This window comes from Volvox carteri (genome assembly GCF_000143455.1).
Source record: "Volvox carteri f. nagariensis unplaced genomic scaffold VOLCAscaffold_18, whole genome shotgun sequence".
NCBI lineage: Eukaryota > Viridiplantae > Chlorophyta > Chlorophyceae > Chlamydomonadales > Volvocaceae > Volvox > Volvox carteri.
In genome coordinates, this window is record NW_003307561.1 from 53,629 (window position 1) to 76,747 (window position 23,119).

Consider the following 23,119-nt stretch of genomic DNA (forward strand, 5'->3'; position numbering starts at 1 on the left):
CCCTGCACCTGCTGACGAGGGTGTTCAGATGTCGGCCCAGATGCGACTGCGTGTCGCCCCGGATCCCGGGCTTGACTTAACACGGAAGTCGATGAGGAGGAATGAACATAAACAGATGCTTAACTAGGTAGAACCGTCCTCTGTATGGGGAAACAACGGTGCAAGGGGGTGGATCGTGGTTGCGCCGTTCCTGAATCGAGCCAAGGTGATGGATGCGACTTGGGGATCACCCCGCCTCGTAACCTTTTACGTCCCGCAACCTAGGAGTTTGTGAGACCGCCATGCCGTACCTTGCACGTGCCATGCCGTACCATGTGTCTGCTGCCTACTAAACACTTGCACAGCAACCAAGTATTTTACCTTCTTAACTTTCTTAACTCCCGAATATGCAGCGGGAGTTGAAAGGCGGTGAGGGTTCGGGATCGGGGCCCCGCCCGCCCAAGCAGGGGCATGTGTGTAGGTAACCGAAACACAGCAGTACGTGACCCTTGCGAAGACTTGATAGTCCACGCAACCCTAAGCACCAAACATTTTTTACGCACAGGGAAAAAATTAAAAAAACACTCCTGGTCTAGCCCGCAAGCATGCAAGCATGCATGCATAACCCAGCCAGGCCTCGCCTGCACCTGCCCGCTCTGGTCGCCATGAAGCCGCTGTAGACCCGAGCTGGTCGGCTATCAAGGGCTTTGATTAATTTATCGCACAGACAACAGAGAGCTTGAAGGTCGCGTTCTGCAAACAAAACACCACCTACGATGCCCCAGCCTGATTGGGTGATCTGAAGATTGTATGAACAGGATAGCGGCTGGCAGGGCGGCGACTTCTCCGGAGAGCAGACCTCTCGATGTGTAAACCGTATTATTCACGTTTACGCCGGCGTGTGTGCGTACGTACGTACGTACTTATGTATGTACTTTTGTCAGCAGCTTCCATGTATTGTGCAGCTCATCGTCGTCATCATGTCGTTCTTAGCCAAGGGCCCTCGGGGTTGTCCGCGGACAACCGGCGATGTCCGTTGTTCTAAATCATGGAGTGACCTAAATCATGGAGAATCCCGCCCCTTTTGATAATGGAATTTTTAAATGTCCCATTTTTGAAGGTAAAGATGCCCCGTAAATTCCTTCATCTGAGCTCTCGACCAGTTCGTTCGTTTCGGTGTAGGCCTCGCAACTTTTCGATTCGCGCATTCAGGAACTAGGCCATGCGGGCGCCCGCGTAGCTTTTCGGCCATGAGCTTGCTTTATTTCATGTAATCTAGCTGAATATAATATGCCAAAATCTGACCAGCATGATTCATGAACACGAATACAGTGGACCGCGCTGTCCGCCGCTCGCTGTCCTGCACTGTCCGCCGCTGCCTCAGCCACGCGAATTGATCCGAACGTTTCCCCTTGCGGAAAACTGCGAAGCCTGAAACATTGGTCATAATAAGTTATATGAAAAAGATAATTCGATGCGGTGCCCAGTCGGGCCGAGTCGGGCGTCAGCCTTCCTCGCTAGGGCCCCTCTGGAGGTCGACTGGAATCGATCGGAATATCCCGTACAGGCAGAGTTCATGCCCACCGATCGTCGGTCCACCATCGACCCACAGATCGGTCGAGGCCACCGATAAGGGTCGCTCCCGCCTGTCAAACACCCCGGTACCGAGCTCACTATCGCTCACGCACTGCACCCGCCGCGTCCTCGTGCAACTTAGCCCCAACGTCTGCTTGCCAAGTTGGGGCTCAGCTCGCAATTTTACTTCCTTACGTTCTTACCTCATTCAGGAAGTCTAGGAAGGTGAAGCTTCCGAGGGGTGAAAGCGGCGCTCTGTGGGCCCCTGCTGGCGCAAATACAGCAGCGCGCAGCCGCTTACGGCCCATGTGCTTGCTGCCGCTTCATCAGTTGTTTCATTTGCCTCGCAGAGAGGGCCGCCTTATAAGGAGAGCCTAATCAGGACATAGTTGTCCTGCTGCAGCTTTGCCTTCATCCTTTAGGGCAAAATAGTTTAATATTTTGGTGTGTGCTTTTTGAACATCACAAGTGATTAGCTAAGTGCAGCAGGATTTAGTGGATATAGCGGGAACCAGCGAAGGGAGAGGTTTGGACTGATTCGCGAGCTGCACTTATGCGAACGAAGTTCACGCGGCTCCACGCGGGCGGCCATACGCAAATCACCAGCGTGCGCCCACACTTGTATCGCGGGGTGTGGCAAAGCCTATCGATCGCTTGTCCGAAGTCCTTTCACTGGTGTAGCCGCGATGTGTGCGTGTGCGTGTGCGCACCTGGTGTGTGTGGGGTGGGGTGGGGTGTGAGAGAGAGAGTGTGTGTGTATGTGTGTGTGTGAGTGTGTGTGTGTATGTGTGTATGTGTGTATGTGCATGCTGGTGTTGGCCCCCATGATCCTTCATCTCCGTCAATGGGTGTTTCGTTCTGAAGGGACGTGTGATCAGTGATCAAGAATTTCAACTAGCTGGTGCTAGCTGTGGCAGGGGCGACCTACTTAGCCAGCAGCTTAGTGAGAAAGGGATTGCTTGCTTATGGGGGTTTCCTTCATTGCGTTCATTACGGTGATTCGCTCTTCCTTCGGCCATAGGTCGGCTGGGGGAAACTTGGGTGCTGCCCCCTCAAGTGCGCCGGAAGCGGCTGCGTCCCAGCCTAGCCTTTGACTGTACCTAAAGTGATTTGCTGACCCCAAATGACGGGGATTTCTGCCATGGGTCGATTACGGAAGTTTGATTGGAGGATTGCAATCTGGTCTATCGGGGTTACCGTATATCATTTCCACTCGTTAACATAATTTGAAGTGTTGGATGTAGGTTGGTGAGCCTTGCAGGAGGTTGTAAATCCTAAGAATAGCACCTGATCCTCAGACCTTCGCAGTCGTAGTTTGCTCTTGGCAAGGATTCGGTGGCTTGGTGGAATGTACGAGCAGTTGTAGTCCGGTGTCGTCATGAGTCAAGCGTCATGAGCACTCCCAACATCTCAAATTTCAAAACATAATATGGCGGGGAAGCAGTGTTTAAGTATTATTGGCAGACGACAGCAAGTAATGTCCATTCTATTCCGCTGCTCACTCTCCCTAACACCCATTTACTAAACCGCAATCCTCCTAATGCCAAAGCCTGCGGAATTAACTTTGCAATACTAGCGAATATATATAACTATGGCTCCCAAAAAACGGAAAGCAACGATACGCAGTCGCAATGGCGTGGGTCTGCTCGGGATGCCTAACTACGATAGCGAGGACGACGAAAACTGGACACCTTGTGCCCAGCCACCTGATGATAAGGAAACTCCCACGATGATGGATACCGGCTATCCGATGGGTGCACAACCAGCGCATTCAAACAACGAAAGAGGTTTTGACGCACCTCTGCAGCAGCGGAGGTATGCAAAAATTTAAATGTTTTTTCCGGCAATAGGTGTATTGACTCCATCGAGGCATCGAGAGTTGAATGACGCTGTGGCCGATCAATTGCCTCGCAGGCGCAAGACACAGCATCGCCACGACAGCCTGACCAGTAATGAGGCTCACCAGGTGGGTATGGCCCTTGAGCGAAGCTGTATGCAAGGGAATAAACAGGCTATGACTTGATAATGGTCTATTTGGTTTCGGAGCGGGAAACACCGGTGCCACAAATTGAGGAGTCCTCTTCCATAGCTACCGCAGAACACCAAGCGTATCTCCGCTCCTGTCCACCTTACGCATATGCACGGCTGCATGACTTCCAACAGCACACGTCCGCTATTTAAAATGTCATACTTGAACGGCGCACAGCGTTATTGCCATAGGTCTGCTGCAGCCCCTCGAGCTGGCCTTGCCTCACCATCAAATACGCCGCCTCTTGCCACGCCCCTGCTTGCCACGCGTATGCTTGCCACGCGTTTGCTTCACAGCCATCTCACGTTCCCCCGCCCACTTGTCAGACGCACCCCATGCCTTCTGACCAGGCTGGCTGTTTTTCTATCTGTCATAAACTTGGACCCCGGCACCTCCTCACTCATCAACCACCCAACCGCAAGGGTGCAACCAACTTGCCAACCGATGCGGTTGTCCACAGGGTAATGCCGAATGGCCGCGGGGCAGCAGTACACGCACACGAGCCGGGTTGCCCGGGCGGCAGGGGACGCGGACCACACACCAGCACCAGCCACTGCCTCATGGTGGCGCAGCCGCACGGAGCAGTCCCCGGGGGCCCCGGAGACGCGGCACCACTCGACGCGGGAGAGGAAGGAACACTGCCGCCGCCGCAGAAGGAACCGCAGCGGGGACAGCGGCAACGGCGGCGACTTCCGACGATTGGGGTGGCTTGACGGCGCCGCTGCTGGCGAACGTGCTCCGCCGCGCCTGTACGGCATCGGCGTTGCCTACAGCGGCCGTGGGTAGGCAGTTTCCTTGGCTTCGAGGGTGGAAGGGGAAAGGCGGGGAGTAGGAGTAGGAGGGGAAGTGGGTGGAGATATGGGGGTGGCCCGTGCATGCACACGCGCGCGTGTGTGTGTATGTGTGTGTGTGTGTGTGTTCTCTGCTCACATGCGAATGGTGGTTGTACCGCGGCGGTAGGCAAATGCTCGTTCATGAACTTGTGCCCCTTTAGATTTCCCCATGCTGGTCCTGGTCCTGGTCGAAACACTGGACGTGTTACGGATCGGGTCGCCGCAACGGCCACTGCGGTGTAAACCACCACCCTCTCAACGAACCGGGAGGTCCCCCCCGTCTGGTACACTCTTGCCCTGGCAGCAGCTCCACTCGTTCGTGGTTCGTCTTTCCCCCCAAACGGAAGCCGCCAACCAACTAACCGCTGTTGCCAATGCAATGGACAACGTTCACACCTCTTTCGAGCTTCTTACTCCCCGCCCTCCCTACCGCTGCCCTATGCCGTGCCGCTGTGGCCAGCACCATGCGTATGTCGGCATTGGCGGCAGGTGTGTAACGAGATGGAAGAGAAGGATAAGGCGGTCGCCGCGGCAGTGACCTGTACGTCAGTTGCCACGGCTGTAGCAGAGGCGGAGGCGGCAGCGGCAGCTGCCGCCGCCGCCGGGGCTACTCGTGGAGTGCTGGGTGCCGCCGGAGGCATAACTGGTGGAGCAGCCGCCGCTGCCGCTGCCGCTGCTGCTACCAGCGATGGCGGAAATGCAGCGGCGGCGGCGGCAGTGGAGGGGTCGTCCGCAGCGGGGCATGCTGCCGGCGGCGGCGACGGCTGCGGCAGAATTCGTGATGGTCAGCACGGCGTCGCTGGCGGGCTGTGGGGCTGTCTGGACCTCCGCAGCCGGCCTTCAGTCCGCTTCGACGACCAGGTCGTCCAGGGAGGGCTCATCTCCCGCCGCTGGTCGCAAGTGAGGACGCGGAGAGGGAGGGAGGACCGGGTTGGGACCGGGGAGGAACCAACAGGGCTTCACGGGTGGATGAAGGTACCATCAGGTACCCATCTGCATGCGCTCGTAAAGAAGCTCGTGCCGTTTATCCTTCCCGACACGTACATGCTTGTTTCACCTGATTTTGAGTTGGATAGCCCAGCAGGCCTACATGGGTTTGACTCGATGCCTGTATGCCTGATGCATGCGAGCCATGCACCTGGAAACGCGGCGTGACCAGCTCAGGACTCAAAAGCGCCCGAAATGAACCTTTACGTCAACATGTAGAGGTTGTAAGAATCCCTGCTTGAGCCAGGTTGTACGGCAATCCATACACATCCGCTGCGCCCCGCAGATGTCCGCTAGCGCTGTAGCACTGTGTGGCTGGTAGGCCCCCTCCCCCGGCCCCCTAGTTCCACGTCAAATGGATGCTCTCCTCCTCCCGCGTTTTTTCGGAATGCCCGGACACCTGACCAGCCCAACCCAGCCCAACGCACACCCAATACCTTCCCACCCCTGCACCTCCCCCGCACCTCCCCCGCAAGGTCCAAACCCTCCGCCTCCGCACCTGCCCCGGTCTCACCCGCGACGGCTTCACCAGGCTGTGTGGGGGCTGTCTGGGACTCACATCCCTGGAGCTGACCCAGTGCGACTCACTGGTCAAGTGGGTGGCGGGGCGGGGGTGGGGCATTGGGTTCGTGGGGGTATGGAGCGGCCTGTTTAGCCACGTCGGTTGTCCTCATCCTTGGATGCGGAGCCGCGAGGAGGGTTGTGGTCCAGATGCCGCTCAGGACCACACTGGCTGGAGGGGGCTAGGGGTGCGTGTGGGGATGTACTAGGTTCCTCGTAACAGAGCCGCAGGTGCAGCCAGACGGGGGTGGAGGTAGGGCATACTGTGTGGGTGTATGTGTTCGCGATTGAACGTGTCAGGGTGGGGCCCAACCAACCTTACCCGAGTGAGTGAGGCCCAATGTGGTAATGGACTACTGGGCGTGTATGTGTGTACGTATGTTTGTATGTGTGTACACAGGCTGGACACCATGCGGGTCGTACTGGCGTCCCTGCCAAGACTGCGGCATCTGGACCTGAGCCACAACCAGGAAGGGGTGATGGACAACGTCATCAAACTGGCGCTGGCACCCAGAAGGATCTCAACGTCACCGCCATCAGCGCCGCAACAGCAACAGCAGCGACAGCAGGCGGCTGAAGGCGAGGGCGGCCGTGCTGCTGCCGATGGCGGCGCTGGCGGCTCCGGCGGGCTGCCGGATCCTGCAGGAGGTGCTAGCGGCGGCAGCAGAGGGTCTGGCACGGTGCCCTGGGCGCTTCCGTGTCCTCTGCGGGTGCTCCGTGCGTGCGGATGTCCCCGTCTGGGGCCTGGTATGGTGAGTCACTGTGGTACTGGGCCTCGCTCGAGTCGCTCACAGCTGTTTACCTTCTTTCCTACCTCCCTACCTCATTCCTCGTCTGCTCTATCTGTTTGCCTGTCTTGCCTGTTTGTGTACCTTTCATCTCTGTTTGTCTGTTTGTCTGTCAGACACATATAAACAGTATGTTGCTGTTAAGGGGGTAATGCTCATCCGGGGACACAGCCCGGGATTACGATTATAAAGACACACAGCCAAACTCAAATCCGAATGTGCATGCCGGATAGCTAGTCAACAGACAGTAGCGGATAATAAGTCATATCCCCAAAACCAACGCGACTAGCAATCAGGTGCAACTTGCATTCCCTGTCGGTCATTCGCTCGTTCACGGTTCGCTTCGTTTTATCCAGATGTTGCCAGTCTGTCTGTCTGTATGTATGTATGAATGCACATCGCTTCGTTTTGCTTCCCCTCTCACGCCCTTTCCTCCTCTTCCATCTTCATCTCCACCAGCCATATTTGCCCCCTCCCCCGCGTTTAAGACGGGATAGCTGGAAAGCAACAGATGCGATCCTTTGTCCTTTGTCTAACGGTATTCATATGAATGGTCCTACCGTCCTACCCATCCATCCATGTCCTGGCTCGCCATAATTCCGCCACACCACCACAACCACCACCATCTGCTCAGCTCGTCTACATTCACATGCACCCAACTGATTAGCTCACACCTTGGCCTCGTCCGACCAACCGACCAACCGGCGCTCCCAGAACGCCCCTCCTCTCTCCACCTCCCTTGGACCGTTACCTCCACTAGTGGACCTCACACCACTTCCAATCCACCAACTGCCAACCAACCACGTTTCTACTCATGCACACTTCTGCAGCAAGGCATTTGGTGGGGTCTCTCCCTGCCGTCCCCTCCTGATAGACCTCCTCCACTTCCCCCTACTTCACCACTTGCATCCCGCCATCACCTCCTCTTCCTCCTCCTCCTCCTCCTCCTCCACTTCCTCCTCCACTTCCTCCTCCACTTCCTCCTCCACTTCCTCCTCCACTTCCTCCTCCACTTCCCCCAGCTACCGCTGTCCTTCTCAGCACAGATCCGTATCCTGCCGGAATGGCTCCACGACAGCCGGCACCACTACCTGTAGCCGCAGCGAGCGCAGATCCCGGACATAGCCCTCCACGTCCTCGGTTCGAACCAGACCCGCCTCCAGCTCTCCAAGCACCTCGGAGAGGGTCTTGGTGCCGCCACAAAGAAGAGGTATTTTGCTGAGGGGTGTGTGCGGCGGCGGCGGCGGTCTGGCAGCGCTGCCGTTGGCAGTGCCGCTGACAGCGAGCGAGGATGCCACATCGCTGATGAGTAGGGCACCCGCGAGGGCCTGTAGGAGCGCAGTAGCTGCGCGCTTGTGCTTGCGCTCCTGGGAGAGGGGAAGGCGGTTTGGGGGATCGCATAGGGTTGTGGCACTTGGGGCGATGAGGGTTTGGAAGCAAACAGCATCAAGAGGCGCACGGGTGGTGGCAGGCCGCGCCGGTGGGTGGATGTTGACGCTGGTTGACTTCCCCTGCTGCGGAGCCGGAAAGTCAAAAGCTTTTCTCGGCCCACATGATATGATGTACCTAATTTCTATGTACCTTTACCAAGCCGAATTGATACATTTCTAGCTTCTTTTTTGTATATTTTATGTCGACACTTCGCCCAAACAGGCCATATTTTATTGTCGAAAGCGCGTGATACGGTTTTTTTCTTCCTCCTGAAGGGAGAACAAACATTTCCGAACCCTTTCGATCATGTCGGGGCCTTCCGAAACTGCTCACCTACCCGTTGGTAAATCCCGACAAGCGTCACCACATGCCGGGAAAGCGCGTCGTTTGCGTTTTGCTGCTTAGTCAACTCAGCCTCCAGCGCAACCAGATGCGCCTGCTTGCGGTCACGGCACCGCTTGGCGGCCAAACGATTTTTCTCACGCCGCGCGTCAAGGAAACGGCTCTGGCTGCCAGCACCGCCTCCACCCCCGCTGCTGGGCGCGTAGTCCGCCTCTGCGGCGGCGGTGGTTGCGGCTGCAGCCGCGGCGGCTGCTGCGGCCAGGGCCTCCGCGGCAGCGGTGGTTGTCGCTGACCCCGCGCGGGGCGCTGTAGGCTGTCCCTCATCGGTCAGACTGGGACCGCTGGTCGTCACTCTGGACAGCTTCATTTTCCACTATGATTGGCTTCGTGACTCAAAAACGTTTTCGTCTATCTAACAAAAGCAATAGCAGCGGGAAAAAATGTTTCCAGGCGTGGCGTGAGGAACAGTTGTGAGACCTTGGGGCCCTGCGGCTTCTCTCCTCGTTCTTCGTCCTCGAAGAAAGGAGAGCGCTGCAGAAACAGAGAGCTATTGCTGCACGTTTTGTAGATGAGAGCAGCTGTTGGGTATAAGCGCTTGTGCGTATGCAGGACCGCGTGACGCGTTGCAGCAAAAAGGGTAGGGTCGCGTGTGATATGACGAGGAGGGTGGGCATGGTGTTGAGCGTCATCGCATGTTTGATGACGACACATCAAATTGCTGACCCACGGACGCGCGGATTCGGCCATCGTCGGGCACACAATATGTCGCGCCTCGGAACGACCTGACATCGGAATATAAATCATGTTAAATCAATGAAACGCAAAGCAACATCTTCGTCACAATGTGATATTACTGAAATGCAGTGGTGTTTACAGGTCGATTTGCAAACAGATGAACTTGCGGCTGACCGCGATGCGATTATGCAATCGTGACTGCCCGCAGTCATCGGACCTTTCCAAATATTCGCATTTACGAACTCGATGGCTGAAGCGCAACGCACCCCCTTCATGATGCAAGCGAGAAATGCAGCCATAGCAGCTATAGCCGAAGAGCCGCCATAAGCAGCCGTAGCCACCGCTACGGAATGAGGATAACGGGCGAGACGGCTCACAACATCACAGGTCAACCGCTAAGTACCCGGACATCACACACCAAGTGTCCAGGGTTCAAAGCCAGGATTATGCCATAACCATTTTCTCCGCCTCCCTATCTCTAAAAAACTCAAAAGTGCTGAAACACGTTTGAATCTCTAAGCGAGCGGGTGCGATACCAACCGGCATGCAACCAACAGCAGCAAATATGCACACAGGACAGCACCCATCCGCGACCTGCACAACCCCATTCCGTCTTGCACTGTCGATCTCGTCCGCGCTTTGTATCCAGGATTGGCAACAAGATAACAGGTGAATGTTCAAATCCCCCTGCGTGCCCTGTTTAGCCCCGAGCTTACCTTCAGTAGTCTCATGACATACGTCTGTATTCCAAACCCGCTACCAACATCGTGTGCCGACGAGATTCAACCTACCACAAACGCTCTAAATGTGGCCCAGTCAACCCCGACCAGAATCGCTCCTGCTCGGCCCTGGCCAGCCGACAGTTGCGGGGTGCCTGAGTAGCGCCATTGCCCCTCTGTCCCACTGCAATGCGTAATGTTGTAGCTGCCAAGGTGAAACGAAATTTCAAATATTAAATATAAGAGAGATAGGCCTTTTTGCCCAATGGTGTGTGAGAAAAAACAAAGCCATCGCCCCTGGGGCTAACGCCCGGACCCCTCTGCCGGTCAAGGGAAGGTGCCTTTCCTCCCCTTTCCTTTGCATGGCGAAGGCCGCAAGCTGAGGACCCCTCGGCCCCTCTCTCCGGCCGCCCCACCCCGTGTCTCTTTCCTCACATCTCGGCAGTTCAAGGCCCTCGGACCACACGTGCCGTACGTTATGCTGCCGCCGTCACCACAGCCGTCGCCCGGTGGATCTGCTGCTAGTCCAGCAGCCGCAGCTGCCAACGCAGCCGTCGCCACCAGTGCCGTACCTCTCTTCGTACACCTGACGGAGCTGGACTTGACGGGCAGTGGCAATCTTGCTGCCGGAGGTCTTCTTGCTGTTGAAAAGCTGCAGGAAGCCGCGCCAAACCTGCGGATCCTGCGATTGGATGCGACAGGATCAATGGCGTCTGCCGGTAGGGGCGCACACACACATACACACACACACACGTGTAGCTCAGGAAGCGATCTAGGCAATTTGTCCGTCTACCCACTCACCCGGATGATATATATATACCCTGCATAAGATTCAGAACCTGCATACATTGCAAGGTTGTCGCTAACCAGGGAGCTATGATCCCGAACTTTCCAAGGTCTGTCGGTGGTCACCTTTTACGTGTTCAGGACCCGGGCTTTGGGTGGTATGTGGTAGGCAGGCGTGAGAATGCGGATTCTGACCAGCGGCAGAAAGGGGGCGCACGGCGAGCAGCGGGTGGGCGGCGCCTCAGAGACCGACAGAGGAGATCGGCTCGCTATCGCAATACCCCACCATACCTTTGGCTGTCATTCATACACCGCATCTGTTCCGAGCCCGTACCTACCTCTCCGCCTAGACACCCCCACCCTCCTGCCTTGCTCGCAGGTGTACGGCTGTCTGCTGAACCTGGGCAACCCGGCCCGGGGTTCCCACAGCTGCGAGTGTGTGAGGTGAGGTGAGGTGAGGTGAGGTGAGGTGAGCCAGCAGAGCAGCCGGGCCGTACGCAGCCGAGCTGAGCTGGAGCTTGGCTGGGCGGTACAGCCCGATTGAAGCCGCAGAACCGCTGCAGCAGAACAAGCGAATAGCTGTTTTGAAATATTGCCTGTACTTAGGGTTTACATAACGGCTTCGCGAAGGCTGCAGTACACGCCTGTACGGCATGCTTTCTTGGCCATCATTCCAATCTGCTCAGTGCACATGTTCCTTTCATGTACGCGGGTCTGCCTGCAGCTGGGTCTGAGCCGTACCGACCAGATCCTCATGCTTCGGCCCAGTAGACGGTACGACTGCACCTGCGAGCTGCTTCGCCGGGTGGTGGGGGCCTCGCCGCTGCTGCACACGCTGGACGTGTCAGGTAGGTCGTCAGCCCGGACGTGAGCTAAGGGAGACCCCGAAGAGCCCAACGCTGCAAGCAGCTGTCGGTACCCCCAACACTCCACGGCGACAGCAGCAGCAGCAGCAGTCTGTCGGTACTACCCGGTGGGAAATCGTAATAGTAACCCACTCACTTACACTGCTGGATAGCGCGTTTCCACAAACAGGCTGTCTACACCGCGCCTGGCAGGCTCGCCCTTCCCTGCTACCCTGCTGATCTGAATTGAGGAGGTCATGAGAACTTGCATGGTAATGATGGTCCGGTGCCGCGCGGGGCGTCAGGCACAGCGAACGGCCGAACGAGGCGTTCCCTTTACCCCGCATGACGAAGCAGCATGGAAAAGGAAGGGGAGGGGAAGGGGAAGGCATGGACAGCGGACACAGTAATGCTGCCGTCGGTGCTGTGCCTGCCCGGTAATACCGCGTCCCAGATTCTAGCTGGACACGGGGCTCACCCTCTGGCTCCCCCACAATCTGAACCCGGTATTGACTGCATGTATCGGTTGATGTGTCCCAATTAGGCAACCTCAGCATTGACGACCAGCTCCGCCTGGACCAGGTCAGGCGGGTGGCCGAGATGCGGCTGGCTGAGTGCGGCCTCGACGTACCTTTCCCGTCAGCCACTGTGTTCTGCGGCGATGCTGTCGCCAACGCTGCTTACGAGAGTTCGACAGGGGAAGCGGCTGCCGAGTGGTATGCGGTAATGAGGACCGCAATCGCCGCAGAGACGGCGGCACTCTCCGTGGTCGTACACTGCGGCGGCGGCGAAGCCGCAGCTGTTCCGAACCCCCAAAATGGCTTCACGCTACGTCGTCAGCTTCTGGGTTGTCTCGGTCTGGAGTTTCGTGCATCGTTGGTCGGCCCGTTGCGAGTGCTGCGGGCGAGCCGGTCGCTGCTGGCGTCAGATGCGGCCTTGCATGCACTGGCGGCTCGCTTCGGCGGCACGCTGCAGGTGCGAGGACGATGGGAACAGGGCGGCATTGGGTGACCTATGGGACCCCGTGGGGCAGTGGGCGCTGCAGATGGGCGCTTTGCGGAGCCGCCGGGGTGTGTGGAGGGGTAGGAGCCTCAGCGGAGGTACTGCGGGCGGTCGTCATCCCCCCGGTGCACCCGAGCCTGCCTGCCTGCATTACCGATTACCGATTTGGAATGTCGTTGAGAGATGAGCGACTGTCTTCGTTTCGTTTCCAAGTGGTGACGAGGGGGCGGGAGATGACAGCGCGAGGGAGTGACGGAATGTTCGACCTGATTGCGCGAGGCGAGGAGGGCGAGGAACCCCCGAGGTGAACAAATGGTTTCGTTTGCCCTGGGGAAGGGTCTTTGTTTCCTGAGTCCCCCACTCCTCGCTGCCCCCACTCTGTGCGCTCCCTCCCCCTCCCCCTCCCCCTCCTCAGCTGTTGGACGTCAGCGAGAGCCTCAATGTCACGGATGCAGGTCTGCTGCACATCGCGAGGAGCTGTACGGCACTGACATCCCTGGACGTGTCCGGCACGGCCATCACCGACTTCGGTCTGCGGGTGCTGTTGGCCCTCCGATACACTGGTCCGGGATGCGCCGGGGCCCAGGACTCGGGACCCGCTTCCTCCGCCGATACGGCTGCTGTTGCTGCGGCGGCGGCGGGGGCGGCAGCGACGGCGGGGGCGGCAGCGACGGCGGCAATAGCGGCGAAGGCAGTAGCGACGGGGGAAGTAGCGGCGGCGGCAGCAAGCTCGCACACAAGGGCACCTCCACGGCACTTCCTGCTGATTGACCTGACGTCTGATATCGACGACGATGATGAAGGCGACTGTGAAGGGAAGGATGGTCGGAAGGAGGGCTACAGCGGGCTGCGGTATCTTGACGTCAGCAGCTGTCGGGGGGTGGACCGGGGGACACGGCACGCGGCGGGGGAGGGCCTGGAAGCGCTTTGGAAGTTGCTGTTTGGTGGGCAGCACCTGAACAGACAGGGCGTGGAAGGGCCGACCTGAGCGTCCGCCAGCACTTGCATATGTAAGGAATGTATGGATGCGTTGAGTCTTATCGGTGGGAAGGCCTTACGCCAGTCTGAACTGGCCGTGTCCAGTGCTAATCATGCCGGCCTTCACGTCGCCACCTTCCTAGAATGAGGAGTACATTTCAAATATAGACATACAAATATACACATCCGTTTACATTACATACACCGTGATAAGCCTATGCATTTGCAGGTGGGGGTGGTGGAGAATCTTGCGGACAGGTATGGACAGGCGACCTGAGCTGGTTTCGCTGCGGGAACCTGTGTGTCTTATTGCCGTGTTGTGGTTGCAAGTCCTCCAGGCCTCCATTTAAACCCTTCCTTCAGTAGCTTTGCATTACGCAGGCGCTCACAACATCCGTTATCGCGATACATAAAATAGAAATCATTACCACAATGCCGTGATGTAATGCATGCACGAGTGGCTCCCCCCACCCACACTCATCTGAGTCAACGTCAACAGCAAAAATACACCACCGAGCGTTCAACGGTTTCTCCTGCACCCAAACAACTGCATCATCCCCCCCTTCGCAATCATTCCATCATAAAAAGGCCGTCTGCGTGGGAGATCAGCGAAGAGGCACAATGTGTTGCGTGACCCGCGGGTCAGCAACCCCCGACCCGAAGTAATATCAAGTTAGATTGATGACACCTCCTTGAATCATTCATTCCCGTATTGAGGGTGTACAAAGTCAGCATAACGCCACCAAGCACGTGTCCTACAATCCACAAGTGCGCATACGAAGGCTCATTGGTACTCACCGCCGCCACACAAATCAAATCGCACTCCCTCCAATAATCCCATCATCATCATCATGACAGCAGGAAGTTCTCCGCACTAACCGCCTCAGCCCCACACGATGAGTGCCGTAGGGCAGTGTTCTCCCATACGTGCCTGCCTGCATGCCTCCTGTACGCGAAAAAGAAGGCAGCCACTGAACGGCCGCTTCGAATCATGCACATCCCCTGGGCAGGCGTCCTTGATGTGCGTTGTTGGCGCTGTTGCCGCGTCGTGGATGACGGCTTGTATAGGGGGCCGACGCGCAGGCAACAACACCAAAGCAGGGGCATTCAGGACAACAGCGCAGGACGCAGCAGCATCAGGCACTGCGTCGCTGCGCTGCCTTACGCGTCCATCCCCTCACATCCCCCCTCAGCGCTCCTCCTACGTGGTCCTCCGTGCATAACAACAGCCATGCTGTTTGGCGCCCCCGTCCGTCACAAAAGCCACAAACCGTTCGTCCACAGTCACATGAGGCAATGAGGGCAACTACACCGCGAGCGTTTGATCGCTCCGTTGGGTGACGATAGAGACAGGAGAGGGATGCGGGGGGGGGTGAGTGTGTGTGAGTGTGTGTCCGACCGCTGGCAACACCCGGACAAAACAATTGTACGAAATATCGACGTGGTGCCCCTGGGAGCTGTACGGCTTTTCATACCCGTACGATGAGCTCAGGTCTGGTCAAAACCGTCAAAACGCACATGCGGCATGACCGAGGAGCTTACTTGACCCGCTGCTGCCGCACGCCTTTTGCGCCTTTTGCACTCCACAACCAGTACAGCACAACCGCGCGATGCACTTTGCAGCAGCGCCCAGCCCACGCGGCATCCAGGTGAAACGGCATCTGCTGTGCCGCAAAAAAGCCCTGCGCCTCCAAACCGGCCATCCAACGCCACTCCATGAAACTATGAACAATCTCTATTCAAACATACCGTGTTCTTGCACCTCCATACATGTCCATGCCGAGTACACAGATTTTCGCGGCACATTCCAGCACACGCCCTAGCTGCCCTGTGCGACCGGCGACATGGAGACAAGCGTCACTGCTCCGCCACTCGCACTTCTTCAATTGGCATCTCGCCCACACCGGCGTATGCGCGACGCGAAACAGCCCGCCAAGCGACTCACCAACCTAACCATCAAACCTGGCAGACAACATAATCCACCCGCGCGCGATACACGATGTGGCCCACAGCTGTGAGGCACAACAACACAATTCGTTTTGTACATTTGCAAAAATAAATCTTCGAAGGCGGGGGCCGATTCTCCCCCCCACACACACAACCCGCGACTCCCGACCTTCCCGATCTTCCCCCAGCAACCAGTTACCTGGGCCCGGGGCCGGAGATCCACCCGCCATTCCCCGGTTACTGCGTACCGCGTGTAACCACAGCCTCATGGGCGTGAAATGGGCTGTGAAACGCCTGCCCTCAGAGTAAACACCCTGTCTGGAGGCGGCCCCAGCAAAACACCATGCGCTCGACTACACACCACTACAGCACCCTTCTTAGGCGCCCGTCCCGATTGGGGACATTCACGGCAGAGGACAGATTACCAGATCCGCCTGGGGGCCGCAGCGTCAGTGGCTCAGCTGGCCCCCTGCGCGGAGAGCAGCAACAACTGTGCCAAGATCTGTGGGTCTACGCCGCCGCCGTTGATGGCGGGGGCCGGCACCGCCACCGGCGCTTGCTGCGGCAGCGGGTGCTGCTGCACGGTGTTGGTCTCGGCTGTAGCCAGGTTGAAGGCGGCACGCTGCATCAGGACCTGCGCGATGGCAGTACGAGGACGGTAGTACGGGGAAAACACCCGCAGAACAGGAGATACCAAGGTGAGTGGCATGAAGAAGCGCAACGGAGAAGGTACAAGCGCAGTGATTCCTAAGTCCCTTCGTTTACTTTCACTCGCTGAAGATCTCACAAGGCAGGTCGACAAAGGAAAGGCCCTTAGATCCATGGACCCGCGTACCGAGTACGCCAGCTCCTCCAGCTTGCTGACCAGCGCCTGCGCAGCCGGGATGTTGCCCGCCGTCAGCACCACCCGCAGCGTGCTGCTCAGCTGCATCAGCGTCTCTGGAAGCTGGTTCAGAAGCTGACCGTAGTTGGCAGCGGCGCTGTTCGGCAGCGGCACGTTGGCAGATGCGGCGGCGGCGGCAGCGGCCGCAGCTGCTGCCGCCGCCGCGGCGTTCTGCATCAAAGGATCGCCAGCGGCGCCAGCGGCGGGGCCAGCGCCACCACTGGGCATCCCAGTGAAGCCGGCTGGCAGAGCTCCTGCAGGCACCGCCTTGCCGCCCTTGGCGTTGGCTGCGTTGCTGCCAGCGGCGGCCGTTGATTCGGACTTGGGCTGACCGCCCGACCGCTGCGGCTTGCTGCCGCCAGATGGACCCGCCTCTGCCCCTTGCCGACCGCTGCCGCCGTCGCTTCCCCGCCCTCGCCCGCCTTCGCTGTCCTGGCGGTCACCCTGATTGTCCTCTTCGCCTTCACGGCCGGCGGCGGCGCCTTCACCGGGGGCCACCCCTTCCTCCCTCCGCGCACCGTCCTCGTCTTCGGTACCGCCGGTACTAGCACCTCCGGCCCCCTTGGCATTATTGTTATTGTTGCCGTCATTGTTGTTGTTGTTGTTGTTGTTGTTGCTGTTGTTCGCAGTGGCGGCGTCCCCTTCTCGGTTGCCGTCTCGCGGATCCTGGTGCGCGAGCTGCTTCAATGCCACCGCCGCTGAATCCTCATCAGACTCGGCGTCTGCGCCCAGCAATCATTTTAAACCACAGCAGTTCAAGTAGTGGCAAGAAGTGACAGCAACAGCCCAAGGCCGTGCATTCTCGCTCTAAAATGCGGAACGACGGAACACCTCATGACCCCTCTGGCCATGAAAGCAGGGTTCACTCCCCCTCCCGGAATGTTCGGACCACAGCTATTCACAAACCTACGAACCTAGCCAATCTAATCTGTCCATAGCGTCAAGCGCCGCAGCCATCGCCATCACGCTCCTCACCTGATGTGCCCTGCTCACCATCCCGCCGGCTGCGCTTAACACCCCGCTGCTCGTCGGACTGCGAGGCCAGCCGAGCGAGGGAGGCGGATCGTGGTTTCGGAGCGGCGGATCCGACGTTCCGCTGTTAAGAAATAAATGAAAAAACTATTTCAAGAGTTGTAGCGTTACAGCACCAGACAGCCGAACAATTGACGTCGGCATGCAGCGCACGACACAGACGGCAAGAACATGTCCGCATTAACGATGTAAACCGCAAATAGACGACCCATCAAGAAATAAGGTCTCTCCCACAACCCTTATCCTCAACATTCAAAGGTTGCAACCCCGCCGATCCCCATGCCCGCCGGTACGCGTCCAACGATACAGCCGTGGTCGCATTCTTTTCCTTTTTATCGGCCCATCGCCATCGCTACAACAGCTCCCCCTGACACACCTGCTTCGCCCCGCCGTTACCGTAGGCTGAGAACGCACTGCCGCCGCCCCCCGCCAGTCGCAGCCGTCGCTCCTGATCCGCCGCCACCGCCGTCGCCATGGGCCCCAGCATCATCGGGGGCAGGCCGCCGGGCAGCCCTGTCCCCAGAGGCGGCGGCAGACCCGACAGACCCCCCGGGAGGGCCCCCGCGAGGGCCCCACTCAGGGCCTGAGGAAGGCCCGGGGGCAGCACTGCGCACGGGCACCGAGGGAAAAGGCGGGGGGACGGCGGATCAGGACGCCGGGCTCCGAAGTGCGAAAAAGGTGGCGGTAAACAACGACAATAAAGCTGCCTCCTTGTTGGGCTTCTAAACACCACTTCACCAGGATATGCACAACCGTAGCCCACCTCACAAAACTAGCTACCAGTCGCATCAGTTGATGGCGACCAACCTAACCGCATCGTTTCCATATCCAGCAATCATGTTAACCTTTTACCTCCCCGCAACTGAGCCGCAACCTCGACGACCTTTCCGACGACCCACATCAGCACAAGACCCAATCCACAAGTAGCCCATATGGACTTACGTGTAGGTGCGCCGCTGGGGTCGCGGCCCAGGGCTCCCAGTCCTGCTATCGGGCCCATGAAGGCCGCAGGGCCCTTGCCTGGCAGCGCGGTGGGTCCCGCACCGCGGATCAACGGGCCGCGGGTCCCTCCCTGCTGCTGCGAAATTAGGACGTTGTGAATGGCGGCGATGGACACTGCTCCGTCGGGGCCAGTTTCGTTGCGCAGCTGGCCCATGATGTCTGCGTGCTTCTTCTTGAGGGTGCAGTTCCAGCGGTTCTTGATATGGTTGTCGGTGCTGGGAGTGGGGATGGGTGCCGCAGCAAGGGGACGCCCGGGTCGGAATCGTAAGATGGGGTCAATCGTTAGATGGCCGAGCAGGGCGGCAATAAAACAATATAGTGAAAATTGCTGGGCACGTGGGGAGGAGGTAGGCACGCGCCAGTGACCTGTACGCGCGCCGACAGGCTGTATTTACCACGGAAGCCCTGGATTAGCTCTGCGAACCCGATTAGTACCAAAACACAGAACACCGAACCACAAGAAATTGTGTGTAGCTCACCGGCCTGGAAGATGCTTGGCGATGGATGCCCATTTATTTCCGTACTGCATGTGGGCCCATAGGATTACGGCATCCTGCGTGACATGAAGGAAAAGCATCCGAAGGGGACGTGGATCCAGTAATTGCACACACGGAGCGGTGACTTGTGTTACCAGAGATAAGCGGCAGTCTCCCATAACACTTTACAAGGGTGCGGGCCGGGGCGGTTATGCTGGTGCCGTTGGGTTGCGGTTACAGTTAGGAGTGCCGAAACATAGCGGACCCACAGTCCCAAACGGCTAATGCAATGATTTATATGATTCATGCTTAAGTTGACCTGGAATGCCAACCTTTGGGTTGCGCGATGAAGGATGCAGTGCGTGCGTCAAAGTCCAAGCGTACCTCCTCGGCGGAGAAGGGGCCACTTTTGACTGATGGGCTCAGCTGGTTAAGCCATCGCAACCTACATGAAGTAAAACAGCGAATATATTACGTGGCCAATGTGCATTTAGATGCTGGGCAAGGAACATGCTCCAACTTATTCGGAGCCTACAGGTCCATTCATGTTAGCGGCATTCATCCCATTAGAAAGGGATAAGAATAACCTTTCATGGGGTAGCCGGGAATAAATGTAAGCCTTGACCCGGAAGTTCTTCCATCGACAACTGCTTCAGGCGCCGGTTGTGGTGACAGCACCCAGCGGCCAACGGTCCCCGGCACCCGAGATGCGCGACTTAGTTGAACAGGAATCTATCTACAATCCGGCGATGCCCGTCTTTGCACACGATGCGCCGCCCCACAGTGGCGCATCCAGGTGTCTAACAGGGGCAAAAGGTATCTGACCTGCAACTTTTGCCGGAGCGCCCCGGAATGCATGCTGCAATAGACGTCCAGTTCCTGGGGCCTTGGGACATAACCAGCTGGCGCAGGATGGTATCTTCCTCTACGCACAGAGCGTCATCGTTGGTGAAGAGGCGCCGGTCCACCCCAAGAATCCCCCGATATCCTTGCGCCCCTGCGCGCCTGCCTGACCTGGTGTCCACGGACCCTTGGTAACATCGTCATCTCCATGAGCGCCGTCGGTAAACAGCGCCACTTCCATCAGGTTGAAAGGAGCGCTTTGAAAGGAGCTTTCGTGCTATTAGGAAAGGCGGTGCACAGGTGGCTACGGTTGGTTTGCAGTGTATTGCGTGGAAGTTAAGCTGGTAAAAGTCAGGTGAAAGTTGCAATGCGTTGTGCGTTAAGAGAACGGTAAGAGTCGTTCGGCCAAACCGCTTTGCACCAAACCGCCTAACAGACCCTAAACCTGGCAATGGAATTTACTCTGCATTTACGTCTATCGCACGAGAAGGAAACAGCCTAACAAAACGAGGTCCTGCAAAAAGTGCAGACCCTCCTGGAGTGGGACAACCGTCCAAACTCGTGATCGACGCTGAAGAAGGATTTCCTTGCGCGAACATGGATGTAACGCGAGGAATTCATATGCAATGTTAGGTAATCCGAAGGAATGGGCAGCCCGGGTCCCAGTAACGACGTTGCTGTCTGTGATGCATGCATTGCGCAGGCAGGGAAAGATCAGGTAACCCTAATGGATATCTCCTTGGTGGGCATATACTGGTATCCGTTTTGGCCCGTGTTCGCCTGCAAGGGACGATGGCAGTCTGTGATGCGTTTGGTGGCACCCAAGGCGCCATTGCCCAACGGCCAGGTAACTTCATTTTATTGAGCAGCATCATTAAGAGACTACAATAAGAGAGACCGGCAAGCATCACACAGGCCAAACCGTTTGCCTTGACCTGGCAGCGGAAAGGATGGTCCCGTGCCATATCCGCAAACAATGCAACGGTCTAACATCAGATGCAATTAATTAGCTCGGGACACTGCTCTCGCTGCTCCAAGCCGATTTCAACTTCCGCTGAGGTTAAACTGTCGATTTCCTAACGAATTTCACGCAAAGAATGCCTGTAATCGAAATTGTGCATTATATTGGTATGTACCAGGTTAGAACTGGTATTTGATAGGGGCAATGAGCTATTTGGTCAGCTTGCCAGCCACTTGTTACAGTGGGCTCTAGACTCACGAAGTGGCCGTGCACTGCATTAGAGATTAATATACAAACTAGGCTACCACCCAGATGAGACAACGCAAGTCAATTAGACAGCCAAAACCGCGACCAAAAGGAACCACAGGACCCACAAACATTATTGAAAGAGGCCTGAGCCCTCAAAAGTCCTCCAATTAAGAGAATCCAAAAGAGAACAAAAATAGGTGATACGGGAGCTATCTTCCATCGGTGACAGCTCCCGTGAGGATAACAATTCGCCTGACACAATTCGCAAGAAGGGGTGATGTGCTCCAACAGAATCCCAACCTTTCCGTGGAACTCCCAGAGCTGCGAAACCCCAAAAGCGGCCCCAAAAGTCAACAGCAACTCGACAAATGGCTCCTTCTGTAGGGGAAGGGCCAGGTAACAGTGCCGGGTTGGTTTTCATGGTTGCAGCCATATATCGTCTCCCATGCTCCATGGCTGACACTGCAGCAAGAGCTAGAACATCCCAAACACATTGTTGCACTGTTTGTGGTGCCACTGCCGTTTTTGCGCGTTTAGCTTCAGACACAAGGGCACCTTTGACACCACGAATCATACATTGCCCGTCCAACCTTTCGGGCAGGATTATAAGACAAATTACTCGATGCAGCTGGAGAAGGGGCGGACACATTGGGCCACGGATGGCCAAGGTCCTGGGCCAACCAAAACTCAGCCCAGCAAGCGAAAACGTTATAAGTATAGGGTTACCCCACACATTGGAGGGGTGTCATGGAATTAACGCTTTCAGATGCTTTTAAAACCACACACAGTCTCCGACGATTGCCCCCGTGCAGATAGCATGCGGAGTCATGCGGGAACTTTGCACACAGTGTTTGGAAGCAGAACGCAATCATTGCAGTGGGCCCCGAAAGAGCAGCATGCAATTGTTACAGTGGACCAGGAACGGGTCGAGTGCAGGGCCCCAAAGAACGCCTCCCGCACAATACTGTGGGCCTTATTCACAAAGAACTCGGCCAGGCCGTATTAACTTCACTGGACACAAAACCTTCAGTTAGTACGCTTATACGTGAGCCTCCTCAGACCTCATTGTACAGCGGTAAACGGCAAACAAGCTTGTTTGCGTCGTTGACATACAAGGAAGGATGGTTGTGAGGCACGTGTTCCCAACGTTTTGGCAGGTTATCCCGTGTCGTGAAAGCAGTTAAACGGGCCCAAAAGTTAGAGGTGACATCGTAAATAATGCGTTGAAGAGCTGACGTAGACAGGCCCATGTTGGCCTGAAGACCTGAAAGAGCAGGCAGCACCGGTCAAATCACGAAAGGACCATCCGTCATCATGAGCGCTTCCGGAGGCCAATGGACTTTGAGTGACCCTCCTCTCACAAAAAACTTCCGACGTATGCTTTCCAACAAAAAGTGTGCTTCTCCCATGCGGCTGTCTTTTAAAGCGTCCCAGTCAGGCGAGCAGGAAGGCCCTTGCACGTAAAGCGCCCTGGGCGTCAGATACCTTGTCGCTGACAAAGCCCCTGGATGCTCATAGTACCGGATGATTTCTTAATGTATAAGGCCTTTGAGCACGACTTTATAGCGAATTAAAGGCATTTTGTGCGTCCTGTTGCGCCCGCCACCGCAGCTCGTCTGATGACAGAAAGGGTACTCAATTAAAGTTCTTCCTATAACTTCCAAGAGTTTTGCATGTCTTCAGCTGCCTCAATCTTCGGCGTCGTTCCAAAGGTGAAAAGTTCATATAAAAGCTTTAGGGGATAATGCATGGACTCAAGGAGGAGAAAGGACCAATCTATGAGCGTCGATCACCCTTGCCACCGAGAAGCTTCAGTGTCCTGGTTAGCTGGTCGTCGAACGACCGCAAACGACTTCGACGTTGATGCAACTGAAAAACTGCATATTTCTATCGGAAGATAGCAAAATTTAACTCCAGCGCTTCTAGGTAGAGAGAATTATTTAGAAAACAGAACTGCGGCAGTGGGACCTACAAATAGTAGGAGCTTGATACACGCTCAAAGTGAAACCTCTCGCAAGCCAAATAACGTCTGTGCTATCAATCTATCTATACCTAAAACGCTGCTGCAACTGTAATCTATCGGGTGGGCAAGCGGCAGTAATGGCTCCCGTAGATCTGGAGCAGCGAGCAGCTCGT

General features: G+C 56.8%; 5 protein-coding genes across 5 annotated transcripts in view; 2 read left to right on the forward strand and 3 right to left on the reverse strand.

Annotated features, from left to right (window-relative positions):
- VOLCADRAFT_90673 (uncharacterized protein) overlaps positions 1–304 on the reverse strand; it is a gene marked incomplete at both ends in the record, with an annotated part of 9,310 nt that extends 9,006 nt beyond the window's left edge. Inside the window, one exon of the mRNA XM_002950318.1 lies at positions 291–304. Coding sequence (XP_002950364.1) covers positions 291–304 — 14 coding nt within the window. The remainder of the gene's footprint in view (positions 1–290) is intronic.
- Positions 305–3,506: 3,202 nt separating this feature from the next.
- On the forward strand, positions 3,507–6,942 carry VOLCADRAFT_90674 (uncharacterized protein; the record flags this gene model as incomplete). Its single annotated transcript, XM_002950201.1, has 6 exons — positions 3,507–3,520; positions 4,156–4,361; positions 4,877–5,316; positions 5,880–5,998; positions 6,365–6,681; positions 6,869–6,942. 6 exons carry the CDS (start codon positions 3,507–3,509, stop codon positions 6,940–6,942), a joined length of 1,170 nt encoding a protein of 389 aa, XP_002950247.1.
- Positions 6,943–7,789: 847 nt separating this feature from the next.
- VOLCADRAFT_90675 (uncharacterized protein) lies at positions 7,790–8,892 on the reverse strand (the record flags this gene model as incomplete). Its single annotated transcript, XM_002950319.1, has 2 exons — positions 7,790–8,119; positions 8,521–8,892. 2 exons carry the CDS (start codon positions 8,890–8,892, stop codon positions 7,790–7,792), a joined length of 702 nt encoding a protein of 233 aa, XP_002950365.1.
- A 1,276-nt stretch (positions 8,893–10,168) lies between these two features.
- Positions 10,169–14,813, forward strand: VOLCADRAFT_90676 (uncharacterized protein; the record flags this gene model as incomplete). Its single annotated transcript, XM_002950202.1, has 7 exons — positions 10,169–10,192; positions 10,479–10,698; positions 11,145–11,209; positions 11,490–11,613; positions 12,155–12,585; positions 13,028–13,234; positions 14,784–14,813. 7 exons carry the CDS (start codon positions 10,169–10,171, stop codon positions 14,811–14,813), a joined length of 1,101 nt encoding a protein of 366 aa, XP_002950248.1.
- A 3,807-nt stretch (positions 14,814–18,620) lies between these two features.
- Positions 18,621–19,972, reverse strand: myb9 (transcription factor Myb9; the record flags this gene model as incomplete). The annotated part of the gene is made up of 5 exons (XM_002950320.1): positions 18,621–18,669; positions 18,934–19,007; positions 19,315–19,375; positions 19,756–19,855; positions 19,945–19,972. Coding segments are annotated over 5 exons (312 nt in total), but the record flags the coding sequence as incomplete, so codon positions are not given.
- Between the last annotated feature and the right edge of the window lie 3,147 nt (positions 19,973–23,119).